Source organism: Notothenia rossii, assembly GCF_949606895.1.
Source record: "Notothenia rossii genome assembly, chromosome: 11".
NCBI lineage: Eukaryota > Metazoa > Chordata > Actinopteri > Perciformes > Nototheniidae > Notothenia > Notothenia rossii.
Window position 1 is genome coordinate 57,344,434 of NC_136910.1, and position 23,930 is coordinate 57,368,363.

At 40.5% G+C, this 23,930-nt stretch overlaps 2 protein-coding genes across 3 annotated transcripts; one reads left to right on the forward strand and one right to left on the reverse strand.

The window, feature by feature from the left end:
- Positions 1–2,431: 2,431 nt before the first annotated feature.
- Positions 2,432–13,973, forward strand: nadk2 (NAD kinase 2, mitochondrial). Of its 2 annotated transcripts, none has more exons than XM_079658005.1 (12): positions 2,432–3,258; positions 4,167–4,255; positions 4,347–4,435; positions 6,730–6,811; positions 7,007–7,090; positions 8,913–9,043; positions 9,811–9,904; positions 10,032–10,175; positions 10,672–10,727; positions 10,804–10,857; positions 11,260–11,383; positions 12,544–13,973. In XM_079658005.1, exons 1-12 carry the CDS (start codon positions 3,001–3,003, stop codon positions 12,680–12,682), a joined length of 1,344 nt encoding a protein of 447 aa, XP_079514131.1. In that variant the 5' UTR covers positions 2,432–3,000; the 3' UTR covers positions 12,683–13,973. The 2 variants fall into 2 exon arrangements, with proteins under 2 accessions (XP_079514131.1, XP_079514132.1); XM_079658006.1 differs by having other exon boundaries at positions 2,433–3,258; positions 10,080–10,175.
- A 1,663-nt stretch (positions 13,974–15,636) lies between these two features.
- On the reverse strand, positions 15,637–23,763 carry skp2 (S-phase kinase-associated protein 2, E3 ubiquitin protein ligase). The gene is made up of 10 exons (XM_079660544.1): positions 23,596–23,763; positions 22,293–22,540; positions 21,774–21,885; positions 21,126–21,269; positions 20,841–20,975; positions 20,522–20,620; positions 17,896–18,023; positions 17,754–17,805; positions 17,510–17,617; positions 15,637–16,340 (listed from the first exon to the last, which is right to left on the reverse strand). Exons 1-10 carry the CDS (start codon positions 23,607–23,609, stop codon positions 16,133–16,135), a joined length of 1,248 nt encoding a protein of 415 aa, XP_079516670.1. The 5' UTR covers positions 23,610–23,763; the 3' UTR covers positions 15,637–16,132.
- Between the last annotated feature and the right edge of the window lie 167 nt (positions 23,764–23,930).

The window sequence follows — 23,930 nt, forward strand, 5'->3', positions numbered from 1 at the left end:
TGTATATCAGTATGTAGTGTCTCTACTTTAAAGAGTCCTCTCCTGCTGATGTTCAGGTGTATATCAGTATGTAGTGTCTCTACTTTAAAGAGTCCTCTCCTGCTGATGTTCAGGTGTATATCAGTATGTGGTGTCTCCACTTTAAAGAGTCCTCTCCTGCTGATGTTCAGGTGTATATCAGTATGTAGTGTCTCCACTTTAAAGAGTCCTCTCCTGCTGATGTTCAGGTGTATATCAGTATGTAGTGTCTCTACTTTAAAGAGTCCTCTCCTGCTGATGTTCAGGTGTATATCAGTATGTAGTGTCTCTACTTTAAAGAGTCCTCTCTTGCTGATGTTCAGGTGTATATCAGTATGTAGTGTCTCTACTTTAAAGAGTCCTCTCTTGCTGATGTTCAGGTGTATATCAGTATGTAGTGTCTCTACTTTAAAGAGTCCTCTCCTGCTGATGTTCAGGTGTATATCAGTATGTAGTGTCTCTATTTTAAAGAGTCCTCTCCTGCTGATGTTCAGGTGTATATCAGTATGTAGTTTCTCTACTTTAAAGAGTCCTCTCCTGCTGATGTTCAGGTGTATATCAGTGTGTAGTGTCTCTACTTTAAAGAGTCCTCTCCTGCTGATGTTCAGGTGTATATCAGTATATAATGTCTCTACTTTAAAGAGTCCTCTCCTGCTGATGTTCAGGTGTATATCAGTATATAGTATCTCTACTTTAAAGAGTCCTCTCCTGCTGATGTTCAGGTGTATATCAGTATGTAGCGTCTCAACTTGTGTCTTGGAGAGAAACACAGGGATTTTGAATATCACCCTAGTAGCAACTACAAAAATGTCAAAAATACAGAAAACAGACACATTCAGCAGAAGTCAAAGTGGGGACTAGGATTTTCAAAAAAACAAAAAGATGTATATCTCCCCAAAAATAACTCAAATCCCACTAAAAGTCCAAGTGTGTGGCGTGGCTGTATTTGAAGAAGCACTGCAGCCCTCTGCCATGAGCAAGCTCCATGTGGAAGCTAAAAATAACAGACACAACACAGAACACACACACATAGTGAGGTGGAAAAAAAAAGTATATTTCAAAACAAACCTGGGGTTGGTTGGTTTTCACCCTTTAATCTCAACATTTGAGACGGCCAGGTGTGGATATTGTAAGCTGATTATTAAATAACGGGTATTTTTCACCCAAACTTTTTTGATATGCGGCAGTAAGACAGATAATGAAATAGAAGATGGCTAAATTCCATCGAGCTGCCTCAGTTTCAGTGTCCTGGTGTTGGTGCACTATCTCTCTGTCCTGACACTTGAACTGAACAAAGTCATTCATGTAATAAGTATTGCTTGAGCCTCTCCTGCTGTGAAAAAAATGTCTGCTTTAAAAATATGTATATCACGGCACATTAGTCAGCATAACCTCACGAAAACAAATTTAAGATGTCACAGTCAGTTCATCCAGGTCTTAAGAAGCAGCATCATAAACCTGCATGACTCTTAAAACTCTTGAAACCAGATGGAGGTGTTGTAACGCCTCAGCAACAGCCCTCTTTTCTTAAATACTGTGAATTCCTAAAAGTGGCTTTTATGTCATTTTGTCTCAGACTGAAACTGGTTTTTCGGACACTGTTTTTCCAGTTTGTGGTCAAAAGCATGTGATCAATGTTGCAAGTAAGGAAGTGGAACTAGGGTACAGTTTGCAGTATGCCATTATCAACCCTATAAGCTGTGATAATAACACATGTGCTGCTCTGCTTCATGCTGTCCATCATTGTTGTGTTCAGGTACAAAGTAATTTACCTTTGAGGACCGGTCAAACTAAGGCCCCATATTTCTTCATATTAGTTTCACATAGTAAGAGGCTTAAAGCCCCTCTCCTTCTGCTTTTTACAGTTACACCTACACGTTAACATTTAAATTCAGTGAATGACGCAAACAAAAAAACGTAGTCAGTATTTTAGGGCAAAGCCAATACCCCTCTTTGAAGGGCATAACAAAGGAAATGTCAAAGGTCAATCCGCCTGAAAGAAATTGAAGGGTCATAGCTTTCATTGAAGTCATGCCCATTCTAGGAATTTCTAGAAAACCATGGTGGGTGTTTTATAAGCTGATAATATTTTAGATAAAATATATTTAGATGTATGTTTTGGACTTTCATCAAAGACATTCATAAGGATTGTAAGTGTTTAACAATTAAAACCATTTAAAGACTTTATCTAAGTGTCTGAGGGACTCGGGGCCTCAGTTGGCCCACTTTTAAAATCCTGATCTCGGCCACATTTGGGCTTATTTATCACTGAAAGCTAGAACGAACCATTTTTTTCTGCTAGTATTTGAAATTGGACTTTTCCCAGTCTTACGCGTGTATTTGAACGCATCATGGCTCGCTGTCGGCCAAAACAAAACTTATTTGACTGACAGGCGCGCAGCCAATAGGAAGTTACGTCGCGTACGTAAACCCAGGCTACTACGTGCCAACCTTCATGGGACGTGCAGTGCTGCCAGAGTTTCTTGTGTTGTCGTTAATTCTTCAGCTAGGGTGTTTCAGCTCCAGTTTGAACTCCTCTGGACTTCAGTAATGAGGCAGAGCTGTGTGTGGTGTGTGGAAAGAGTGAACCCAGCCGTTACAGTTCGTAGGAAGCCTTGAAAGCAAACTGCTAGCTTCGTTTAGCTTGTTGAGCTCAGCTCGTAACGCTATCTTTTAACCTGACCAAATACGGTTGGCATGGTTACTAACGTCAGTTAAACTGCGACCTGAATTGTGTTTTCGGTGATACCCCGAGGAAATACTCCATTTGGAAAAGAGATATTTTGGAGTCAGAAACGGGTAACTAGAGCTTGATTGACAGGACTGGTGACCTTCCCTGGCAGCTGGGCGTGGTGTGACTTTATTTGGCCTTTCCAAATTCAGTGTATTAACCTAATCTGACCAGAGGACTGACATATAACGCAGTATGTAACAGCAGAGAGTCCTCAGTAACCTGTTTTAATCGGACATGTGATTGAGTTTATGGGTGTGTGGTCACTTGTTGTGAGAATGCCTCGCCGCTCGGTGTTGAACTTGCTGGGTCTGGGGACTCGAGCTGTCAGTCTGCTGAATGGAAACTCACTTCAGACCTTTCACTCTTCACTAAAACACGCCTCCTCGCTGCCTAAAGCTGGATTCAAACCGGAGAAAGTAGCAGTGGTTACAAAGACCACCAGGTATGAGTTTGAGCAGCAGCGATACCAGTATGCAGGGCTCTCTGAAGAGGACCTCAAACACCTGGTGAGTGATTCTCCTTCACCTTTACCCTAGCAAAAGTCTAATGGTCTTAAAATACTCGATTACAAGTACAAACATACTGAGGTAAAATGTTTTGCTTGAGTACAAAAGTATTTACGTCAAAAAGTATTTATTCTGCTCAAATGCCCATTTCAGATATAAGTACATGAGTATATACACTGACCCTTTACCTGAGCAAAAGTCTAATGGTATTAAAATACTCGATTACAAGTACAAAAATACTGAGTTAAAATGTGTTGCTTGAGTACAAAAGTATTTAGTTAAGTAAAAGTCTTAGACCAGGAGCGTCTAAACTGTTTTCATTTAGGGCCACATACAGAGAAACATGCATACGAAGGGCTGGGCTGCTCAATAGAGGTGTATTGCCTCATAAGTTAAGTTGTAAAAATGTAGGTAAATGTAAGCTTGATACTTGAATATGCTTTAAGAAAACAAACAGCTTACGTCACAGCTCTCCATAGGGTTTAATGTGTTGTTACAAAAAGTGTTTACAGCTCATTCCTTAAAACAGAAGTCTCAAATTGCCCATAATTATAATAATAAGAAAAACTAACGGATACAGTAAGTGCCATATCATTTTAATGTAGTTTGTCAATGTGGAGCCACTTCTAGAGACTTCACATAATACACGGTTGATAAGCAGTAAAGTCATTATCATATCACATAAGCACGTGTTGTTATTATTATATGAAAAAAGTAACTATACGTGAATACTAACTGTAGTGGAGTAAACAAATACTTAATTTGCCTCTGACATTTTGTAGAGAAGAAACTAGCAGAAATGTTATGTCAAAAGTCAGTGTACTTCCACGCCTGCCTTTAGGCTGTGACCTCTGACGGTAAACAACCTCTTACCTGTTTCCTCTACATCTCGTGTGTGTGTTTTGCAGCTCGCTCTGAAGGGCTCCAGCTACAGCGGCCTGCAGGAAAGACACAAAATACACACCAACAACGTGGAGCACATTGTGAAGAGCCTGCGGTGAGATTCCCCAGATAACCCCAGAGCAGACAGGAACGCTCGGCTCTTTTTAAAGGACTGTTCAAACTGTTTCATCTCGTTGTGTTTGCAGGAGCGAAGGCATTGAGGTTCGGATTGTGAAGAGGGGAGAATATGATGAAGAAGTGGTCCGATGGGCCGATGCCATCATCTCTGCTGGAGGTAGGAACCTCAATAAGATCTTTGTTTGTACAGTTATGAATATTATATTGAAGGAAAGTCAACATTTGTAGACATTCAAGTTTCAATGCTCTTATTGTCGTGTACATGGCTACAGTGTAGATATATCAATGAAAATCTGAGGTCACAGACTCCTCCAACAGAGCAACACAACTGATAAAAGAGTGCAAGTTGGATAGATAGAATGGAAATAGTGTAAGGAGAGTCTATATACAAGTAATTGGAATATGATATATTAGATCAATGAACATGCTTAATACCTAAGCTATCTGTTAACAAAGTAATACATAATCCTCCTTGAACACCACCTGCTGTGCCCAGGCTTCATGTACTAACTAAAGCAGGAGTTCACAGCTGAGACCCGTAACCTAGGTACAAGTACTATTACTGCAACCTACAAATACTCTGTTACAAGTAAAAGTACTGCTTCGAGAATGGTACTTAAGTAAAAGTATTTAAACATGTCATTAACGCTGTAACGAAGATGGGAGTGGAGTCGAAGTATAAAGTAACACTTAAAGGTCCCCTATTATTCTGTTTCTCATCAATCAATCAATCAATATCACAGGTCTCAGATATATCCAGAGCCTGTCTCTGATTGGCTGCAACACCAGACAGATCATTGCAGCATTACCCATAATCCCCTCTGTTTCAGCCCTGTTTCCAAAGTGCTGATTCTCTGTCTGTTACTTTAGATGAGGGGGGGGGGTTACCTTGGTTGCTGATTGGCTAATGGTTACTCAAGACAACACATCGTTATGACATCATAAAGTGGCCAAAATCTGATCAGCTCATTTTCAGACAGGTTTTTATAGAAATGGATCAAAAAGAGAGAGAATCTTTGTTCCTGAAACTTTCAGAGTCTCTTTCCACAGAGGGGACACATGTTGATGTAGAAGAGACATGAAGAAGAGGGGACACTTGTTGATGTAGAAGAGACATGAAGAAGAGGGGACACATGTTGATGGAGAAGAGACATGAAGAAGAGGGGACACATGTTGATGTAGAAGAGACATGAAGAAGAGGGGACACATGTTGATGTAGAAGAGACATGAAGAAGAGGGGACACATGTTGATGTAGAAGAGACATGGAGAAGAGGGGACACATGTTGATGTAGAAGAGACATGGAGAAGAGGGGACACATGTTGATGTAGAAGAGACATGAAGGAGAGGGGACACATGTTGATGTAGAAGAGACATGGGGAAGAGGGGACATATGCTGATGTAGAAGAGACATGAAGAAGAGGGGACACATGTTGATGTAGAAGAGACATGAAGGAGAGGGGACACATGTTGATGTAGAAGAGACATGAAGAAGAGGGGACACATGTTGATGTAGAAGAGACATGGAGAAGAGGGGACACATGTTGATGTAGAAGAGACATGAAGGAGAGGGGACACATGTTGATGTAGAAGAGACATCAAGAAGAGGGGACACATGTTGATGTAGAAGAGACATGAAGAAGAGGGGACACATGTTGATGTAGAAGAGACATGAAGAAGAGGGGACACATGTTGATGTAGAAGAGACATCAAGAAGAGGGGACACATGTTGATGTAGAAGAGACATGAAGAAGAGGGGACACATGTTGATGTAGAAGAGACATGGAGAAGAGGGGACACATGTTGATGTAGAAGAGACATCAAGAAGAGGGGACACATGTTGATGTAGAAGAGACATCAAGAAGAGGGGACACATGTTGATGTAGAAGAGACATGAAGAAGAGGGGACACATGTTGATGTAGAAGAGACATCAAGAAGAGGGGACACATGTTGATGTAGAAGAGACATGAAGAAGAGGGGACACATGTTGATGTAGAAGAGACATCAAGAAGAGGGGACACATGTTGATGTAGAAGAGACATCAAGAAGAGGGGACACATGTTGATGTAGAAGAGACATGAAGAAGAGGGGACACATGTTGATGTAGAAGAGACATCAAGAAGAGGGGACACATGTTGATGTAGAAGAGACATGAAGAAGAGGGGACACATGTTGATGTAGAAGAGACATGAAGAAGAGGGGACACATGTTGATGTAGAAGAGACATGGAGAAGTGGATTTTGCACAATAGGAGACCTTTAAAGAAAATACTAAGTTAAGTACAAGTACCTGAAATGTGTACTTGGGTTCAGAACTTGAGTAAATGTAAAACTTGGTTGCTCTCCACCGCTGCCAGACGTCCACTGATTGTAACCGGGGTGCAAAAAGCCACATGAACAAAGGCCTCAGAGTTCACAAAGCACGTCCACTGACTGCACTTTGTTTTGTCAGGTGACGGGACAATGCTTCTTGTTGCCAGTAAGGTTTTAAGCAAAGACAAACCAGTCGTTGGAGTGAACACGGACCCCGAAAGGTAAACCACTCTACAGCACTTTAGGGGAGGGGCTTAAAACAATCAGACATATTGATATATTGTGTTTTTTAAATAAAAGTGTAGCATGTAGAAGTGTATATTGCAGTTATTCAAAGATTCCTTACAGTAATTGATTACTCTCACTACAGTAAAAAACATACACTGTCCTTCCTCCCACGTGTGTTTGCACCCCAGGTCAGAAGGTCACCTGTGCCTGCCCGTGCGCTACACTCATGCCTTCCCAGAGGCCCTGAAGAAGCTCTGTTGTGGTGAGTTCAGGTGCGTATTTATCCACAGATAATCATAGCACTGTAATGTTGGGACGTCCATGCTGCCCTGTGTGTCCTCTGTAGCTTATATTCAGTCGTGGAGTCATCTATATATAGATATATAGAGAGAGAATCTCCCAAATGACTCCCAGCTGCCGTCTGTAAACAAGCAAACAACTTTCTTTGCTATGAGCTCAGAGGTCATGACAAGTTTAAAGTTGTGTTGTCTGGAAAAAAGTCACATGGTTACTAAAACCTCCCCAAAGTGTGTCCAGACTCTGTGGGATATTTTAAATCCAGTTACAGTGTCCCGTCTAAATGACACAAGTCCTTCAGATCACTGCACCTGAGATTCACTCTAAACGCTCTGCAGGTTTGATTGAATTGGAAATTACACGAGAGTTCAGAAGCCTTTATCTTAAAGGAGACAGCAGGTGTTGAATGTTGTTCATACTATATTTGGTTATATAAATAAAATTGACTTGACCAGTAAACCTCCCCTTTAATAATTGATTTGCAGATCAGATATCCTTTTGGATTATTACCTGGTTTCACTTGTGTTGTCTAGGTTACATATGTCAGGACACATTTATCTTGCTTATGTCTCTAAAATACAATACATGTCAGCAGTTTTTAAGACAAATGTTGTGGCGATGCAGCTCTCACACAACAGGACAGAATGAAACGGAGAGGAATCAATAAAACACAAACACAGATATAGCTGATCAGTCATTATTATTTAGTTGTTGCAACAAACAAACAATAATGGAGATTACATCACCTGCTGCCACAGCATGTAGTAGCAACAATCATACAGCATATAGCCACTGCAATGAACACACACACATTCTCCCTAAGCATGTTTAACACACACACATTTGATCATGCAGCCTACCACACAAAGGTCACATGTTTATCTCTGAAAGCTATATTTGTATATGTTTAAACGTCATCGTCTCATGACATCTTTAGGATTAGTTCACTAACAAAGGTTAAATGTTTTTATAACCTGAGGCCTTCTCTGAACCTCCTCTACCCTCGGTGTCAGCTCACTTCAAATGAATACATCTATTGATAATTCAGAACGACCATTGTCTCTCTGTGTGTGACCCAGCTCAGAAATACGCCGTATTAAACATTGTGCTATAACACAACCGTCTCACAGGCTTGTGTCAGATATGATTGTTGGATGTGTTTAAATTGTGTCCGCCTCAAACATGAATTATGTTCAGGTTATTGACCCTCAAGTTAGTCCAATAAAGCAGACCTATATCCTAAAGTGTTTTCAAATAGCACCTTCCAATCACCTATGACTATATGTATAATGTTTTCTTGTTCACAACTAAGAGCTGTATTCTTGATCACCATTACAACAGAAAACCAGTGGAACGGTACATTTTTAATGAACTGGGACTAGGTAGTGAGGGTCTAATACAAATATGCTATCAAGTTGCATTGTGGGAAATGTAGGACTCATACATTTCTGAGACTGAGCCATAAAAGAGACAAAGAAAGTGTGTGTGTGTGTGTGTGTGTGTGTGTGTGTGTGTGTGTGTGTGTGTGTGTGTGTGTGTGTGTGTGTGTGTGTGTGTGTGTGTGTGTGTGTGTGTGTGTGTGTGTGTGTGTGTGTGTGTGTGTGTGTGTGTGTGTGTGTGTGTGTGTGTGTGTGTGTGTGTGTGTGTGTGTGTGTGTGTGTGTGTGTGTGTGTGTGTGTGTGTGTGTGTGTGTGTGTGTGTGTGTGTGTGTGTGTGTGTGTGTGTGTGTGTGTGTGTGTGTGTGTGTGTGTGTGTGTGTGTGTGTGTGTGTGTGTGTGTGTGTGTGTGTGTGTGTAGGTGGCTGTGGCGTCAGAGGATCCGTCTGCACTTAGAGGGGACGGGAATCAACCCGACGCCCGTGGATCTTCACGAGCAGCAGATGAGCCTGGAGCAACACAGCCAGGCGCACAGAATCACCACCATGCTCCGTAAGACCCCGTTTACAAGAACCATTTCAGTCACTGATCTACACGAGTTGAAGTTGTGTTTTTGTAGGTTTATTGATTTTCCTTTGGGGTGCGAGTCAGGTCTCTCTCCTGACATATAGGATCTGTGTAGTCACAGTTGAGTAAGTCGACACGGCATACAAGTCACTGCAAACACCCAACATTGAATGATATTCATAAGAAAAGACAAAATGATTCTGTATCACGAATAGCAAGTATGTTTCAAATATCCCCCAAAGCAAACCCTCCTCCCACAGTTCACAATTAAATCCAAAAAAAGTCCACTTCGGGTTTTCTATAACAAAAAATATGCAATGGTCCACAAATCACAGATCTCGTGTTCAAAGGACTAAAACCAAAAGGCCTGCGTTTAGTTGATGGCCCCACGACACTGCCGGACAGGGGGAACACTGTGACCCTCGATCAACGCTGAACTAAAGGTGTGACTGGGCTCTAGACAGATGACGTGCCCCCTGCACTCCGTGTAAATTACAGATGTTAACGCTCAGATTTGTCAGTCCATGATCAGCTGATATTCCCACGTCCTTAAAAAGAGCTCTGCTGGAAACACATGCTGTCTGATGATCCCCGCTCAGGAACCAAATCAATGTTTCTATTCTCTCAATGTTTCTCTACTAATTCAAGCCTGTGACACAAAATGTACATCGACATAAATACACTGTAGTTATGTTCCTTTGACAAATAAAGAACCCTTGAACCCTTGAACCTTGAACTTTGACCTTTCACAGGGAAAGGAAATCCATACGAAAGCTTCTCCAAGCCTAACCTGCTCCCGATCAGAAGCCTGAATGAGATCTTCATCGGAGAGTCTCTGTCCTCCAGGTACCTGTTGTCCTGTCTGATGAAGCCAGTTGATTGGTGCATGTTGTTTCCCTCATTGATCCTCAGACGACGCACCGTCACCCTGCCAGTCTGCAGAACTCACCGGTGTAATCTGTGTCCACCACAGGGTGGAGTTAAACTCGATCAAACCGCATGTTAAACTCTTGCTTCATAGGGCTTCCTACTATGAGATCTCAGTGGACGACGGGCCGTGGGAGAAGCAGAAGAGCTCAGGTCTCAGCATCTGCACAGGAACAGGATCCAAAGCCTGGTAAACCCACTCTACTGCACTTGATGTATCGTGGTTTATATGTTTGAAGTGTTTTCTTATGTTGTTTCTATGAAGTGTATCTTTTAAAATGTCTTTGTGTAACATACTGTAAAATGTATCGCTGCTCGATTATGGCAAAAATCATAATCTCGATTATTCGGGTCAATAATTGTAATTGCGATTATTCATTGACTTTGAAAACATCCATTTATTGGAGATTTTTTTTTTGAACGGTTTGTTTTTAACAGTTGATTACCAAGAACTTTAAGTGTAACTCAACTGAGAAACAAAAAAGTAATAATAAAAAAATAATCGTTTTATTTTGATTACGTTGTTTTCGTAATCGTTGCAAGCCATAATCGTAATCGCGATTCAAATACGATGAATTGAGCAGCCCTAGTAAAAAGTGCACGATATACCAGGTCATTTGGGAGAAACCAGCTCGAGTGCGCTAGAATTTGTAATCCTGTATGAATCCTCTCGTCTGCTTGCTCAGGTCATACAACATCAATAAACTGGCTGAACAGGCGGTGGAGGAGGTTCTCAACATCGGTACGTACAACTTCTGATTCTCAAACGGAGTCTAGAGGGAACCAGGTTTTTAAAATTCACCTTTTTTCTTCTTCAGGAAAGTCTCAGACAGGTCTTGATATCCCGCTGAATCGTGACTTCATTGAAAAGGGTGAGTTTATAACTCTCTTATTTATTTTAGATTGAACATGTTCTGACACCTAATTTCATGTGACGATGGTGTGTGTGTGTGTGTGTGTGTGTGTGTGTGTGTGTGTGTGTGTGTGTGTGTGTGTGTGTGTGTGTGTGTGTGTGTGTGTGTGTGTGTGTGTGTGTGTGTGTGTGTGTGTGTGTGTGTGTGTGTGTGTGTGTGTGTGTGTGTGTGTGTGTGTGTGTGTGTGTGTGTGTGTGTGTGTGTGTGTGTGTGTGTGTGTGTGTGTGTGTGTGTGTGTGTGTGTGTGTGTGTGTGTGTGTGTGTGTGTGTGTGTGTGTGTGTGTGTGTGTGTGTGTGTGTGTGTGTGTGTGTGTGTGTGTGTGTGTGTGTGTGTGTGTGTGTGTGTGTGTGTGTCCTCAGTGACTGATCTGTACAACAAGTCTCTGGTGTTCAGCCCGGACGACAGACGTATGTTCTTCAGCATCAGAGAGCCCATCGTCAACAGAGTGTTCTCCAGCAGCCGGCAGAGAGGCTTCGCCAGCAAGTCAGTGAACCTCCTCAGACTGTAGTTCCACCTGGAGTACATCCACAAGATCTGAGTACTTTTACTCAAGTACAAGATCTGTGTACTTCTACTTTTACTCAAGTACAAGATCTGTGTACTTCTACTTTAACTCAAGTACAAGATCTGAGTACTTTTACTTTTACTTAAGTACAAGATCTGAGTACTTTTACTTAAGTACAAGATCTGAGTACTTCTACTTTTACTTAAGTACAAGATCTGTGTACTTCTACTTTTACTCAAGTACAACATCTGATTACTTATACTTTTACTCAAGTACAAGATCTGAGTACTTTTACTTTTACTGAAGTACAAGATCTGTGTACTTCTACTTTTACTCAAGTACAAGATCTGAGTACTTCTACTTTTACTTAAGTACAAGATCTGTGTACTTCTACTTTTACTCAAGTACAAGATCTGAGTACTTTTACTTTTACTGAAGTACAAGATCTGTGTACTTCTACTTTTACTCAAGTACAAGATCTGAGTACTTCTACTTTTACTTAAGTACAAGATCTGTGTACTTCTACTTTTACTCAAGTACAACATCTGAGTACTTCTACTTTAACTCAAGTACAAGATCTGAGTACTTCTACTTTTACTCAAGTACAACATCTGATTACTTCTACTTTTACTCAAGTACAAGATCTGAGTACTTCTACTTTTACTTAAGTACAAGATCTGTGTACTTCTACTTTTACTCAAGTACAACATCTGAGTACTTCTACTTTAACTCAAGTACAATATCTGAGTACTTTTACTTTTACTGAAGTACAACATCTGAGTACTTCTACTTTAACTCAAGTACAAGACCTGAGTACTTCTACTTTTACTCAAGTACAAGATCTGAGTACTTTTACTTTTACTGAAGTACAACATCTGAGTACTTCTACTTTAACTCAAGTACAAGATCTGTGTACTTCTACTTTAACTCAAGTACAAGATCTGAGTACTTCTACTTGAACTCAAGTACAAGATCTGAGTACTTCTACTTTAACTCAAGTACAAGATCTGAGTACTTCTACTTTAACTCAAGTACAAGATCTTCAGTCTTTGAGCAGCTGTTCATCAGTTTTGACTTGAAAACAAACAAACCGTTAAACCGACTTCTGACTTGTTGTCCGATGCCTCCTCTGCTGCAGGGTGTCGGTGCGCTCGCGCTGCTGGGACGCCTGCATGGTGGTCGACGGCGGGACTTCCTTTGAGTTCAACGACGGGGCCATCGCTACCATCAGTCTGAGTGAAGAGGACCAGCTGAGGACCGTGGACCTGGAGAACTGAGGGGTCCAGAGCTCTGATGCTCTCTGATGCTCTCTGATGCTCACTGTTCAAAGGGAAGCTGTTAGCCTCCATACCTGAGACACAGGTATCACTGTTACTATTGTTCATCGAATGTGTTCATCTTTACCAATCAACTGTTCCCAAACTAGATTCCCTTTCCAGGATATAATGACAATCTATTTAGTTAAGAGTATGTCGAGCAACATTTGATTATGTTACTATAAACTGTCTCAGCTGAGGAAGGGATAAAAGATCAGGTATGATTATTAAATATAATTCATATCGTTCTGTTAAAACAATTGTTTGGATTTGTATCCCAGATGACATTTTGTGATGTGCTGTTGCTTTATGACTTTGAAAAGAATTATGAAATATTCTATATTTACGTTTTTTTCAACAAATCCCAGTTAGTCAGACTCTCACTACGTCCTTTTGTCCCCAGCTGTCCCTCAACCCTGAGTCTCTTACTGACGAAAAACATCTTTAGAAATGGCTCACAAATTAAAAAAATGTAATGTTTGTGTCTCAAACAAGAAGAATTGGTTTATTTGTTGGGGACTATTTTCAGCGGCGGATTAATCCACATTTGCTGCTCTAGTGAGTAGTTATTGCTGTGTGTGTGTGTGTGTGTGAGAGAGAGAGAGAGAGAGAGACAGAGATTAGATCTAAATAAATGACGGTGTAAAGGTAATCAACACACACACACACCACCTGTTATTAGATCCGCTTGTTGGTCTGAACGTGGGATTTGTTGATAAATGTAGAATAAGTGGACTTTAAAAGGTCGAGTGTTGCTAAGATACAAAGGGTGGGGGTGAACTGAGTGGCGTTTTGGCAACAAAAGATATTTTTGGAACAAAGCTTATATTTTTTTCTAGATCGTTTGGGCTTTGAGAGCAGGAGAGTTCAGTTCACTGAAAAATAAACTCTGCGATTAAAAGGGCATTTTCGCTCCATGTTTTCAGCTCAAAGTGTTTCTGGTTCTCACCTCTCTCAAGACCTGAAATGCAGCTTTTCGAAATGCTACTGAAGCAGAATGTGCCTGAGGTATTTAAACCCTCTCTGATATGAACAGAAACTATCATGTCACAGCTTAGGAATGATTTAAAATATTTAAAACAAGTCCTGTTCTCGAGTAAACTCATTGTTGGTGCACCTTTTTCAGGACTACTTTACAAAGCGGAGGGTAAAGGGTTCATTTGCAGCGTGCCAAAGTCTGTGTGTCACAAAGTGTTTTTTTTAGTCAGATAAAGTGGTATTAAAAATCAACCTGTGCGCTTGTTGAGCCTCATTACTGCCTCTGTGTGGATTTATAACCAAAGTACTGCTAACTGTGTGCGTGATTAGGAGAATCAATCTTTAATGTGCACTGCAGAATGCTTTTTTAATATGCTCAGAATATTAAACATTTTCCTGAGAAGACTGGTTGGATAAATAATTAAATGAATGTCATTTAGCTGCTTCACTGGTGCACTAAACATACAGCACATCAGGGCCGTGGGAAGTCGGGGTGCAGAGCGTGCTGCAGCACCCCCTGATGGAGGACAGGGAATCTGCACGTCCGCAAGATTAAATGGAAATATAATACAAAAAAACGAATTTTCAGCCTTGATGTAACAACATTCATAATTAAAGTGGACCTATCATGCTATATTTGAATAATATAGTGTAGGACCATACCTATATAAGGCATCTTTATACTTTTTATTTTTCAAAATACCAAACAGATCATGCATTTTAGCCATTCCTCATTTCGCTCAATGTAACACTGTCTTTGCATCATGGGCTGATTCTGTGAGAACAGTACCATCTACAGGCCTGGCATATGTACTACAGCGTCTCCAGCGCTTTCCAACAGCAATGTCCGTGGCTGCCTCCTCCTGATTGGTGGAGTCGCCACTTCTGTGACGTCATAGAAGTGTTCAAATCTGGATCAGTCTGTATCAGATCCGTTGCAGCCCCTTTTTAAGAGATTTGGGTATGGAGGAAAATAGAGAGGGTTGTGTTTTCTGACACTTGGTGAGTTCCCTGGAACACCGGGGACACATATTCATGTAGAAAAGACGTACAAAAGTGCATTTTGCATGATAGGTCCCCTTTAAGTAAAGATAACACCCTTTTCACCCCGGTTACAGTTTCCATTTGCCCTGTGCGATGAAAGTGGGGGATGTTGGCTTATCAGGCGCCCGCAGCTCTCACACACAGAGAGAGCGAGAGAGATACCGGCGGGGATTGTTGTTAGCTTCTGCTGCGCTAACGGATAAAAGAAGCCGTTTCTACAATAATGTGGAGGGAGAGCTCTCTCCTGTCAGACTGAGGGGCTCAGTGAGGTAAAGGACTCTGAGGGTTTAGATAGTTCACTTTAGTCTAAGTTATCTCAGTGGATCTCAAACAGTTTGATCACAATTTATGTAAACAAATATTTCCAAGGCACTCCTTTATAATTATTGGGATAAATAAAAACAGGTTTGAAATCATTTCAATGTGTACTATAGGACAGAAAACCAGAAATATTGTTTAAATCTGGAGATTAAAGAATATGCATAAATAAATGAACAACAAAAATAAAATAAGTTACATTTATTTGTTATTGGCTATGGTAGGTTATTGGTTATGTTCACACACTTATTTGATTATTAAAATGTAAACCGATCTTTTCCATATGGGTGTTTAGAGTTGTACCCCTTAGATCTAGTCTCTGGTAATTCAGCTCAAAGTGCACCAGATTGAAGCATTTTACTTTATAATGTAAAAAAAGAACTTCCCCGACCCCCTTAGAGGATGTGATCCCCACAGCACCCCCCATTTGAAACATGTTCCCACGGCTATGCAGCACATTGTTATTAAGTAGTATGAAAAGTAGACATGTTTTTAATTGACAAAAGTAATCCTTCAAGATCCCACAAAAAAAGGGAAATGAGAAGTGTAGCAAAATGAAGGAAACTCAGACCCAGTTAGTGCATTCAGTGGTTTACTGGAAAGACTCAGGAGACAGTTACATTTCACATCTGACATTAATGATCAACAGCGATGAAAATACGGTGACATAATGCACGGATAAGAAGTTCATCATTTTACATTCAATCTTCTGAACTCTTTAAAACCACTTCATTATTTCCCCGAGAACAATTGTCTCAAGTTTTAAAAAAAGACATCATACATCTTCATTTCCATTGCGTCTTTAAAACCATGTTTCCCTTACAAAATATTTTTAAATAAACATTATTAGAACCTAAAACTGATTCAAAAATCCATCAAACGTTTGTTTTAAAACATTCCAACAAGAACTGGATTCAACGTCAAAATCGAACTTTTCTAAATAAAGAATCATCCGCCTTAAAGTGACCTTTAACCTCTACGCCAGATAACACTAACAACATGTGTAGCAGCAGAAACTCTGAAACATGGGACATGTAACAGACACTCACTCAGCTTAGAAAAACATGGCGGCTACAGTTTGAACCTCAGCTGGCACTTCCTGTTCCACATGAAGCCGCCGGTGAGGCCTGAGGAGGGCGAGGGGCGGGCGATGCTGGAGAACGGTCTGGAGTTGATGCTGATGCGAGGAAGCTCCTTCTTCAGGGAGGACAGGTGGCCGTCGTTCACGATGCCAAACACGTCCAGCAGAGAGAGAAGAGGGAACATGGAGCCCAGGTCCCTGCAGAGAGAGAGAGGAAGGTTTGTTTAAAGGCTCGTTCAAGACTAGAAACTAACATCGCAATAGAAAGAACAAAAAAAGGTGTTGGGTTTACTTTATTGATCCCAATTTGGGCTAGGGTTAAAATAGCATTCAAAAAAAGTTGAAAATATACACAAGGTTAGATTAGGTTAAAATAAGAAGTACTTTATTAGCATTCAAAAAAGTGGTTTTGATTTATTGAATGTGTAAAACAATACAAAAAATAAATAATTAAATGAAACAAGATAATTATGATACAAATCAAAGCAGGATCAAACATAGTATTGCCTTACAAATTATATATATATTATTCTTTTACATTGTATGTCATATTTGATAAGACAAATATATCTTTTTACATGCACCATCCAAAATACATTTGTTATTAAAAACAGGTTAGGTTTTTACGGCGCCCCCTAGGGGACATGGAGAAGGAAAAAAAAAAGTATTTGAAATAAAAAAATGTACAATTTATATACTTATTGAAAACAAGCTACAAAATGTAATACTTTTTAACAGCCTTAATTTTCGCTAAATTGATTTATCAACTTGTAATACTTTTTAAGACCCCGCGGACACCCTGTGTAAACATCAATAGAAATAAAATAGCATGAAACAAAAGTAGAAAGGTTAGGTTTTAGGTGTACAATATTATATACGCAATACAATTGGTGTAATTGTTGAATATTTGCTTTCAATGATTTGCCCTAGACTTCTGCTTTCAGACGTAGTTATTACCGGAACTGATAATAATCCAATGCAGAGGCAATAATATAAATATATATATTTATATAGAGAAGCCAAGAGTGTGCAAAGCTGTCATCAAGGAGAAAGGGGGATAATTTGAAGAATCTAAAAATATATCCAGGATTTTTTTTTTACACTTTTTTGTTTACTAGATAATTCCATATGTGCTCTTTTATAGTTTTGATGTCTTCAGTATTAATGTACAATGTGGAAAATAATTCAAATAAATAAAAACCTTTGAATGAGAAGGTGTGTCCAAACTTTTGACCGGTACTCTATGTTTATAAAGTTACAACCGGCCTAACCATAATGCTGATGTGGCCCACGATGACATTTAGTTTTTCACCCCTGGAATAGTAGGTTAGGAAAAGAGGAAAGGAGCTGGTTTTGAGGAGACTCACGTGAGGGCAGCGAGGTGGATGTGGTAGCAGCGGCTCAGAGAGAGATGGAGCAAACCCTTCAGCTGTCTGAGGACCGGGAAGCTGTCGGCCATCAGGAGAGTGCTGTCACTAAAGTACAACACAACATGACACACAGAAAACAGCTCGTCATGCTGATCGAATGATAAGCCAGCTGACGAACTGGGACATTATGAACATTGTGAGGGTCACTGCATCGACTGAATATTAATGAAAGAGATCTCACCTTAAATCTAGCGCTTGAATATTTGGACACCTGGTCACCAGCACCTTCACATCTGAGACAGACACGCCGTGTGTTAAAAGAGGTTTCATTTCAATCCCTTTTTCCCCCTTCCTACAATAAATACTGGCATGGTAATGTTTACCTTCCAGTGTGAGGCCCTCTCTGTACCCGCTGAGGTTCAGGTGAGTGACAGCCGGGTTCAGATTATTAACAACACTCTTCACGTGATCGTTGTCGAATTCACACCACGATATGTTCAGCTGCTCTATCCTGAGAGGAGCAGACAGAACACACAGCGTGAGGAGGGGGAAGTACACAGGTCTTTTACTCAAGTACAAGTACACACATCCTTTCCTCAAGTACAAGTACACACATCCTTTACTCAAGTAGAAGTACGCACATCCTTTACTCAAGTAGAAGTACACACATCCTTTCCTCAAGTAGAAGTACACACATCTTTTCCTCAAGTAGAAGTACACACATCCTTTCCTCAAGTACAAGTACACACATCCTTTCCTCAAGTAGAAGTACAGATACTCGTGTTTAAAAATACTCTGGTGAAAGTAGAAGTACTGACTAAACTTCTTTACTCAAGTCAAAGTAAAGAGGCTTTGAAATGTACTTCAGTAAAAAGTACCCATAACTAGCAGCTGTTTTAAAGAGTACCTGACCTCCCTTTATATTAATAGAACAATAATGTCATTGTTAGCTAATGAATGTTTCCATGGTGACCAACGGCAACATGACAACGTTTCCATTGGTCCCTCTTCTTTAGAGAAGACCAGGAAATGATGGATACACGGATCGTGTTCAAATCAATAGGCACGCAATGACTCTAAATAATAATGACCACGCCACCAAACAAACATTCAGACTAAAGGAACCAGCCTGTTTGGAAAATGAGAGAAGTAGAAAGTACAGGTATTTGAGTTCAACATGTAAGAAGTAGAAAGTACAAGTATTTGAGTTCAACATGTAAGAAGTAGAAAGTACAGGTATTTGAGTTCAACATGTAAGAAGTAGAAAGTACAGGTATTTGAGTTCAACATGTAAGAAGTAGAAAGTACAGGTATTTGAGTTCAACATGTAAGAAGTAGAAAGTACAGGTATTTGAGTTCAACATGTAAGAAGTAGAAAGTACAGGTATTTGAGTTCAACATGTAAGAAGTAGAAAGTACAGGTATTTGTGTTCAACATGTGAGAAGTAGAAAGTACAGGTATTTGAGTTCAACATGTAAGAAGTAGAAAGTACAGGTATTTGTGTTCAACATGTGAGAAGTAGAAAGTACAGGTATTTGAGTTCAACATGTAAGAAGTAGAAAGTACAGGTATTTGAGTTCAACATGTAAGAAGTAGAAAGTACAGGTATTTGAGTTCAACATGTGAGAAGTAGAAAGTACAGGTATTTGAGTTCAACATGTAAGAAGTAGAAAGTACAGGTATTTGAGTTCAACATGTAAGAAGTAGAAAGTACAGGTATTTGAGTTCAACATGTAAGAAGTAGAAAGTACAGGTATTTGTGTTCAACATGTAAGAAGTAGAAAGTACAGGTATTTGAGTTCAACATGTAAGAAGTAGAAAGTACAAGTATTTGAGTTCAACATGTAAGAAGTAGAAAGTACAGGTATTTGAGTTCAACATGTAAGAAGTAGAAAGTACAGGTATTTGAGTTCAACATGTAAGAAGTAGAAAGTACAGGTATTTGAGTTCAACATGTAAGAAGTAGAAAGTACAGGTATTTGAGTTCAACATGTAAGAAGTAGAAAGTACAGGTATTTGAGTTCAACATGTAAGAAGTAGAAAGTACAGGTATTTGTGTTCAACATGTGAGAAGTAGAAAGTACAGGTATTTGAGTTCAACATGTAAGAAGTAGAAAGTACAGGTATTTGTGTTCAACATGTAAGAAGTAGAAAGTACAGGTATTTGAGTTCAACATGTAAGAAGTAGAAAGTACAGGTATTTGTGTTCAACATGTGAGAAGTAGAAAGTACAGGTATTTGAGTTCAACATGTAAGAAGTAGAAAGTACAGGTATTTGAGTTCAACATGTAAGAAGTAGAAAGTACAGGTATTTGAGTTCAACATGTAAGAAGTAGAAAGTACAGGTATTTGTGTTCAACATGTAAGAAGTAGAAAGTACAGGTATTTGTGTTCAACATGTAAGAAGTAGAAAGTACAGGTATTTGTGTTCAACATGTAAGAAGTAGAAAGTACAGGTATTTGTGTTCAACATGTGAGAAGTAGAAAGTACAGGTATTTGAGTTCAACATGTAAGAAGTAGAAAGTACAGGTATTTGAGTTCAACATGTAAGAAGTAGAAAGTACAGGTATTTGAGTTCAACATGTAAGAAGTAGAAAGTACAGGTATTTGTGTTCAACATGTGAGAAGTAGAAAGTACAGGTATTTGAGTTCAACATGTAAGAAGTAGAAAGTACAGGTATTTGAGTTCAACATGTGAGAAGTAGAAAGTACAGGTATTTGAGTTCAACATGTAAGAAGTAGAAAGTACAGGTATTTGAGTTCAACATGTGAGAAGTAGAAAGTACAGGTATTTGTGTTCAACATGTAAGAAGTAGAAAGTACAGGTATTTGAGTTCAACATGTAAGAAGTAGAAAGTACAGGTATTTGAGTTCAACATGTAAGAAGTAGAAAGTACAGGTATTTGAGTTCAACATGTAAGAAGTCAAAGAGTCGTAGTGGAGTAAAGTACTGATACCAGAAACATGTACTTGAGTAAAGTAACAAAGTAGTAGCAGAGTTTCTGACCTGCTGCAGGATTTCAGCATGTGAGCGAAAGCAGGAGCAGAGAAGCCGGAGCAGCCGCTCAGATTCAGCTCCAGCAGGTTAGGGTTCATGGACAGAGAGCTGAGGAAGAACACAATATACATCATCATCATCAGAGTTAATGAGAGAAGACCTTACACCACACTGCTTTGGGAGAAGGCTTAAAGTGTGTGTGTGTGTGTGTGTGTGTGTGTGTGTGTGTGTGTGTGTGTGTGTGTGTGTGTGTGTGCTCAGTGTGTGTGTGTGTGTGTACCTGAGGATGGAGATGTGATCTGTGTGTGTGTGCTCAGTGTGTGTGTACCTGATGATGTTGTCTGAAAGCTGCAGAGCCTCCAGACTCAGGAACTCCAGCAGTCTGCAGTGAGAGAGGATGCTCTCCAGAGAGGAGGGGGGGATGATGGAGCTGGACAGATCCATCAGGACCATCTGCAGGGGGCTGAAGAGAAGCAGAGAGTACGTCTGGTTAGTTCCAAATCACTTCAGATGCATCATGTTGCTCTCGCTAAAGGCCACCTATGTGTGAGTGTCTGCACTTCTACTGGAGTGACGGATGTGTGCACTCCTGCCCTCTCTGGCTGAGACTCACCCTGAGCCGCTGAAGTGGAAATCCTCCACGAAGGAGCGAGGGCAGCGCAGCATGTGGACCCCGTTCTTCAGAACCTGCTGCAGAGCCGGACCTACGTGGGTCAAACCCTCCAGATCCACGCTGTGCCACAGAGACTCGTCCAACCTGAGAGAGAGAGAGAGAGACAGACAGACAGACAGAGAGAGACACACAGACACACAGACACACAGACAGACAGACAGACAGACAGACAGACAGACAGACAGACAGAGAGAGAGAGAGAGAGAGAGAGAGAGAGAGAGAGAGATTAGAAATCACTGGAGGCTGACCATCAGAAACCGTGTTGTTATAAAGTCAGATAGTATATTGCTCAGTTCCAGATGCCGGGGTCTGAATGTGTTTGAACACACTGTGACCTGTTAGCTGTAAGGCACGTGTTTAAATGATAAACGGAGGCATAACAAAATGTGGAAGTTGCACTTATTTTTCTTGGGAAATCTTAGGTTGTTTCGTATTTCATCAAATGTGACCAATGTACCTTTTTGCACTAAAACAAAAAGGAACCATTAGGATTTGTTGTTATTTATAGGTTACGTTGCTATGATGTCACTGGTCCGACCCACTTGAGGTCAGATGGGTCAGGAAGTGGCCCCTGGACTAGAGACTCACGCTAAGCGATGCCAGCGCTTGCAGACGGACGACATCCTGCAGAGATCCTGCAGAGGCACGTAGAAGAGGATCCTGAGGAGCAGCTCGTCAGGAAGGTGGTCCCATGAGACGCCTGCTGAGGGAGAGGAAGGAATGAGAGCACAGCTACAAGCAGAACGATTCAGCTGCTCCAGGGGGTCAGAAGCTCAAATCCAAAGGGTTCATTGTCACATGCACAAAGCTTCAGAGGAGAATATTGTGACCTGAGCTCCTCCAACAATCCAACATTTAGAATAAAATACAAAATAGTGCAAACAGTCTATATAAATGTAAACAGAGGGGGGAAGTAGTGGAGTACAAATACTTTGTTACTGTACTCAAGTACATTTCAAAGCCTCTTTACTTCTACTTGAGTAAAGAAGTTTAGTCAGTACTTCTACTTTCACCAGAGTATTTTTTAAACACGAGTATCTGTACTTCTAATTGAAGAAAGGATGTGTGTACTCTTAGAATATGATATGTACAAAGAAGGTCCCTTACATGACGTGGACTCCTTCTTCCTCCGTGATCTCCTGTTGAGGACAAACTGGTTGCAGTCGTTCTCTTTCCCCATGCTGAGGAGCCTCTGGTGTTTGTGGTGGGGGGAAAACTGCATGATGGACTCTGTGGGGGTGCACTCCATGTCCAGACCCTCGCTCAGTAAGCCGGACTTGCGTTTGTTCATCTTGTTGGACTGAGACAGCATGGAGCCCTCGAGAATCTCAGAGGGAAGATCCTGCAGAGGCATGCTGAAGGAGAGAGAGACGTTTAACACTGGTTCAAAACGAGATAACACAACTGTTGTCCATGTTATGCTACTGTGTACTTCTACTCCACTGCATGTATTTAATACCTTTAGTTACTTTACAGATGTGGATGAATGATGTTAAATATAATCAAGTGTTAAATCAGACTTTAGTTCCACCTGGAGTAAATCCACCAGCTACCCTGCAGTATACAAAGTCATTCAAACTAGCTGCACCTTTACCAGCTTTGAGAACACTTTCATGATCAATCATTATAAAACATATCATATATATTATTCTGAAATGGACCAATCTGCACAATCACTACTTTTACTGTCGCTACTTTCACTATATTTTGATGAGAATACTTTTCTACTTTTACTTGAGGAACATTTTGAATGCAGGACTTTTACTGTAACAGAGTATTCCTACACTCTGGTACTTCTACTTGTACTCAAGAACAAGATCTGAGTACTTCTACTTGTACTCAAGTACAAGATCTGAGTAGTCTTACTTTAAATCAAGTATTAGATCTGAGTACTTGTACTTTAACCTAAGTAATAGATCTGAGTACTTCTCCCCCCTCTGATACTTAGTTACTTCCCACCACTGATACCTTTCTCCCCGCCATATTGATGCTACAGACCGCGCCAAATCTAACTGCACCAGAGCAGAAAAACACTTCATAATATCTATTTCCAGCGACATATTCGTGCACAGACAGTTAGTGGTTTTTATTCTCCTTTCCCTGATCTGGTTACACTTTAGATCCCAGAAGCAGGAAGTGGAGACAGTCTGGACTGAAAGCGCGGTATCGATCACACTAGCTACAGTTGTCAACCAAAGCTGCTCACAGTAATGGCGACTCACAAACACAAAGGATAGCACTTTTACAGACTTGCAGAGCCTTGAGAGATACATTTAATAAAGAAAACAGTTAGCAATCTAACACATTGTTGGCCTCCTCTCATGCATGAAACGATGTAAATAATGCTATGGTATCGCTAGTTCCAATATTTAACACCACAGACATGCACACACACAGTTTGTAAGCTCACCTGTGTTTTGGCATCTCCTCCGGGTCAAATGTAAGGTTGAAATATGAATAATATGTACAGAAAGTGCAGAGAGGAACTATTTTCCTGCAGCCCTCCAACAGAAGAGACTCTTTAAACTAGCCGCGCTACAGCAGGACTGTCTGCTAACGTCATTGCGTCGTGCGTCATACGTCATACGTTTCACTGAGTAGTCCATGTGGCGTTCTAATCCTGCTGGTTTTTTCCGCCTTTTTCTGCTTTTTCTGCAAGTTTCCCTCTAAATTGTACAGAGGGGGGAGGGAGGAGTACTCAGATCTTGTACTTGTGTAAAAGTAGAAGTACTCAGATGTTGTACT

Excerpts from the sequence above, each read along its gene's own strand:
- skp2 (XM_079660544.1), bottom strand. Across the intron at positions 18,024-20,521 it reads ATGCTGAAATCCTGCAGCAG|GATAGAGCAGCTGAACATAT; the intron begins GTCAGAAACTCT and ends TGCTCCTCTCAG. Across the intron at positions 17,618-17,753 it reads ATTCAAGCGCTAGATTTAAG|TGACAGCACTCTCCTGATGG; the intron begins GTGAGATCTCTT and ends GTTGTACTTTAG.
- nadk2 (XM_079658005.1), top strand. The coding sequence starts at position 3,001 with ATGGGTGTGTGGTCACTTGTTGTGAGAATGCCTCGCCGCTCGGTGTTG. Across the intron at positions 4,436-6,729 it reads TGCCATCATCTCTGCTGGAG|GTGACGGGACAATGCTTCTT; the intron begins GTAGGAACCTCA and ends TTGTTTTGTCAG. Across the intron at positions 10,858-11,259 it reads TCGTGACTTCATTGAAAAGG|TGACTGATCTGTACAACAAG; the intron begins GTGAGTTTATAA and ends GTGTGTCCTCAG.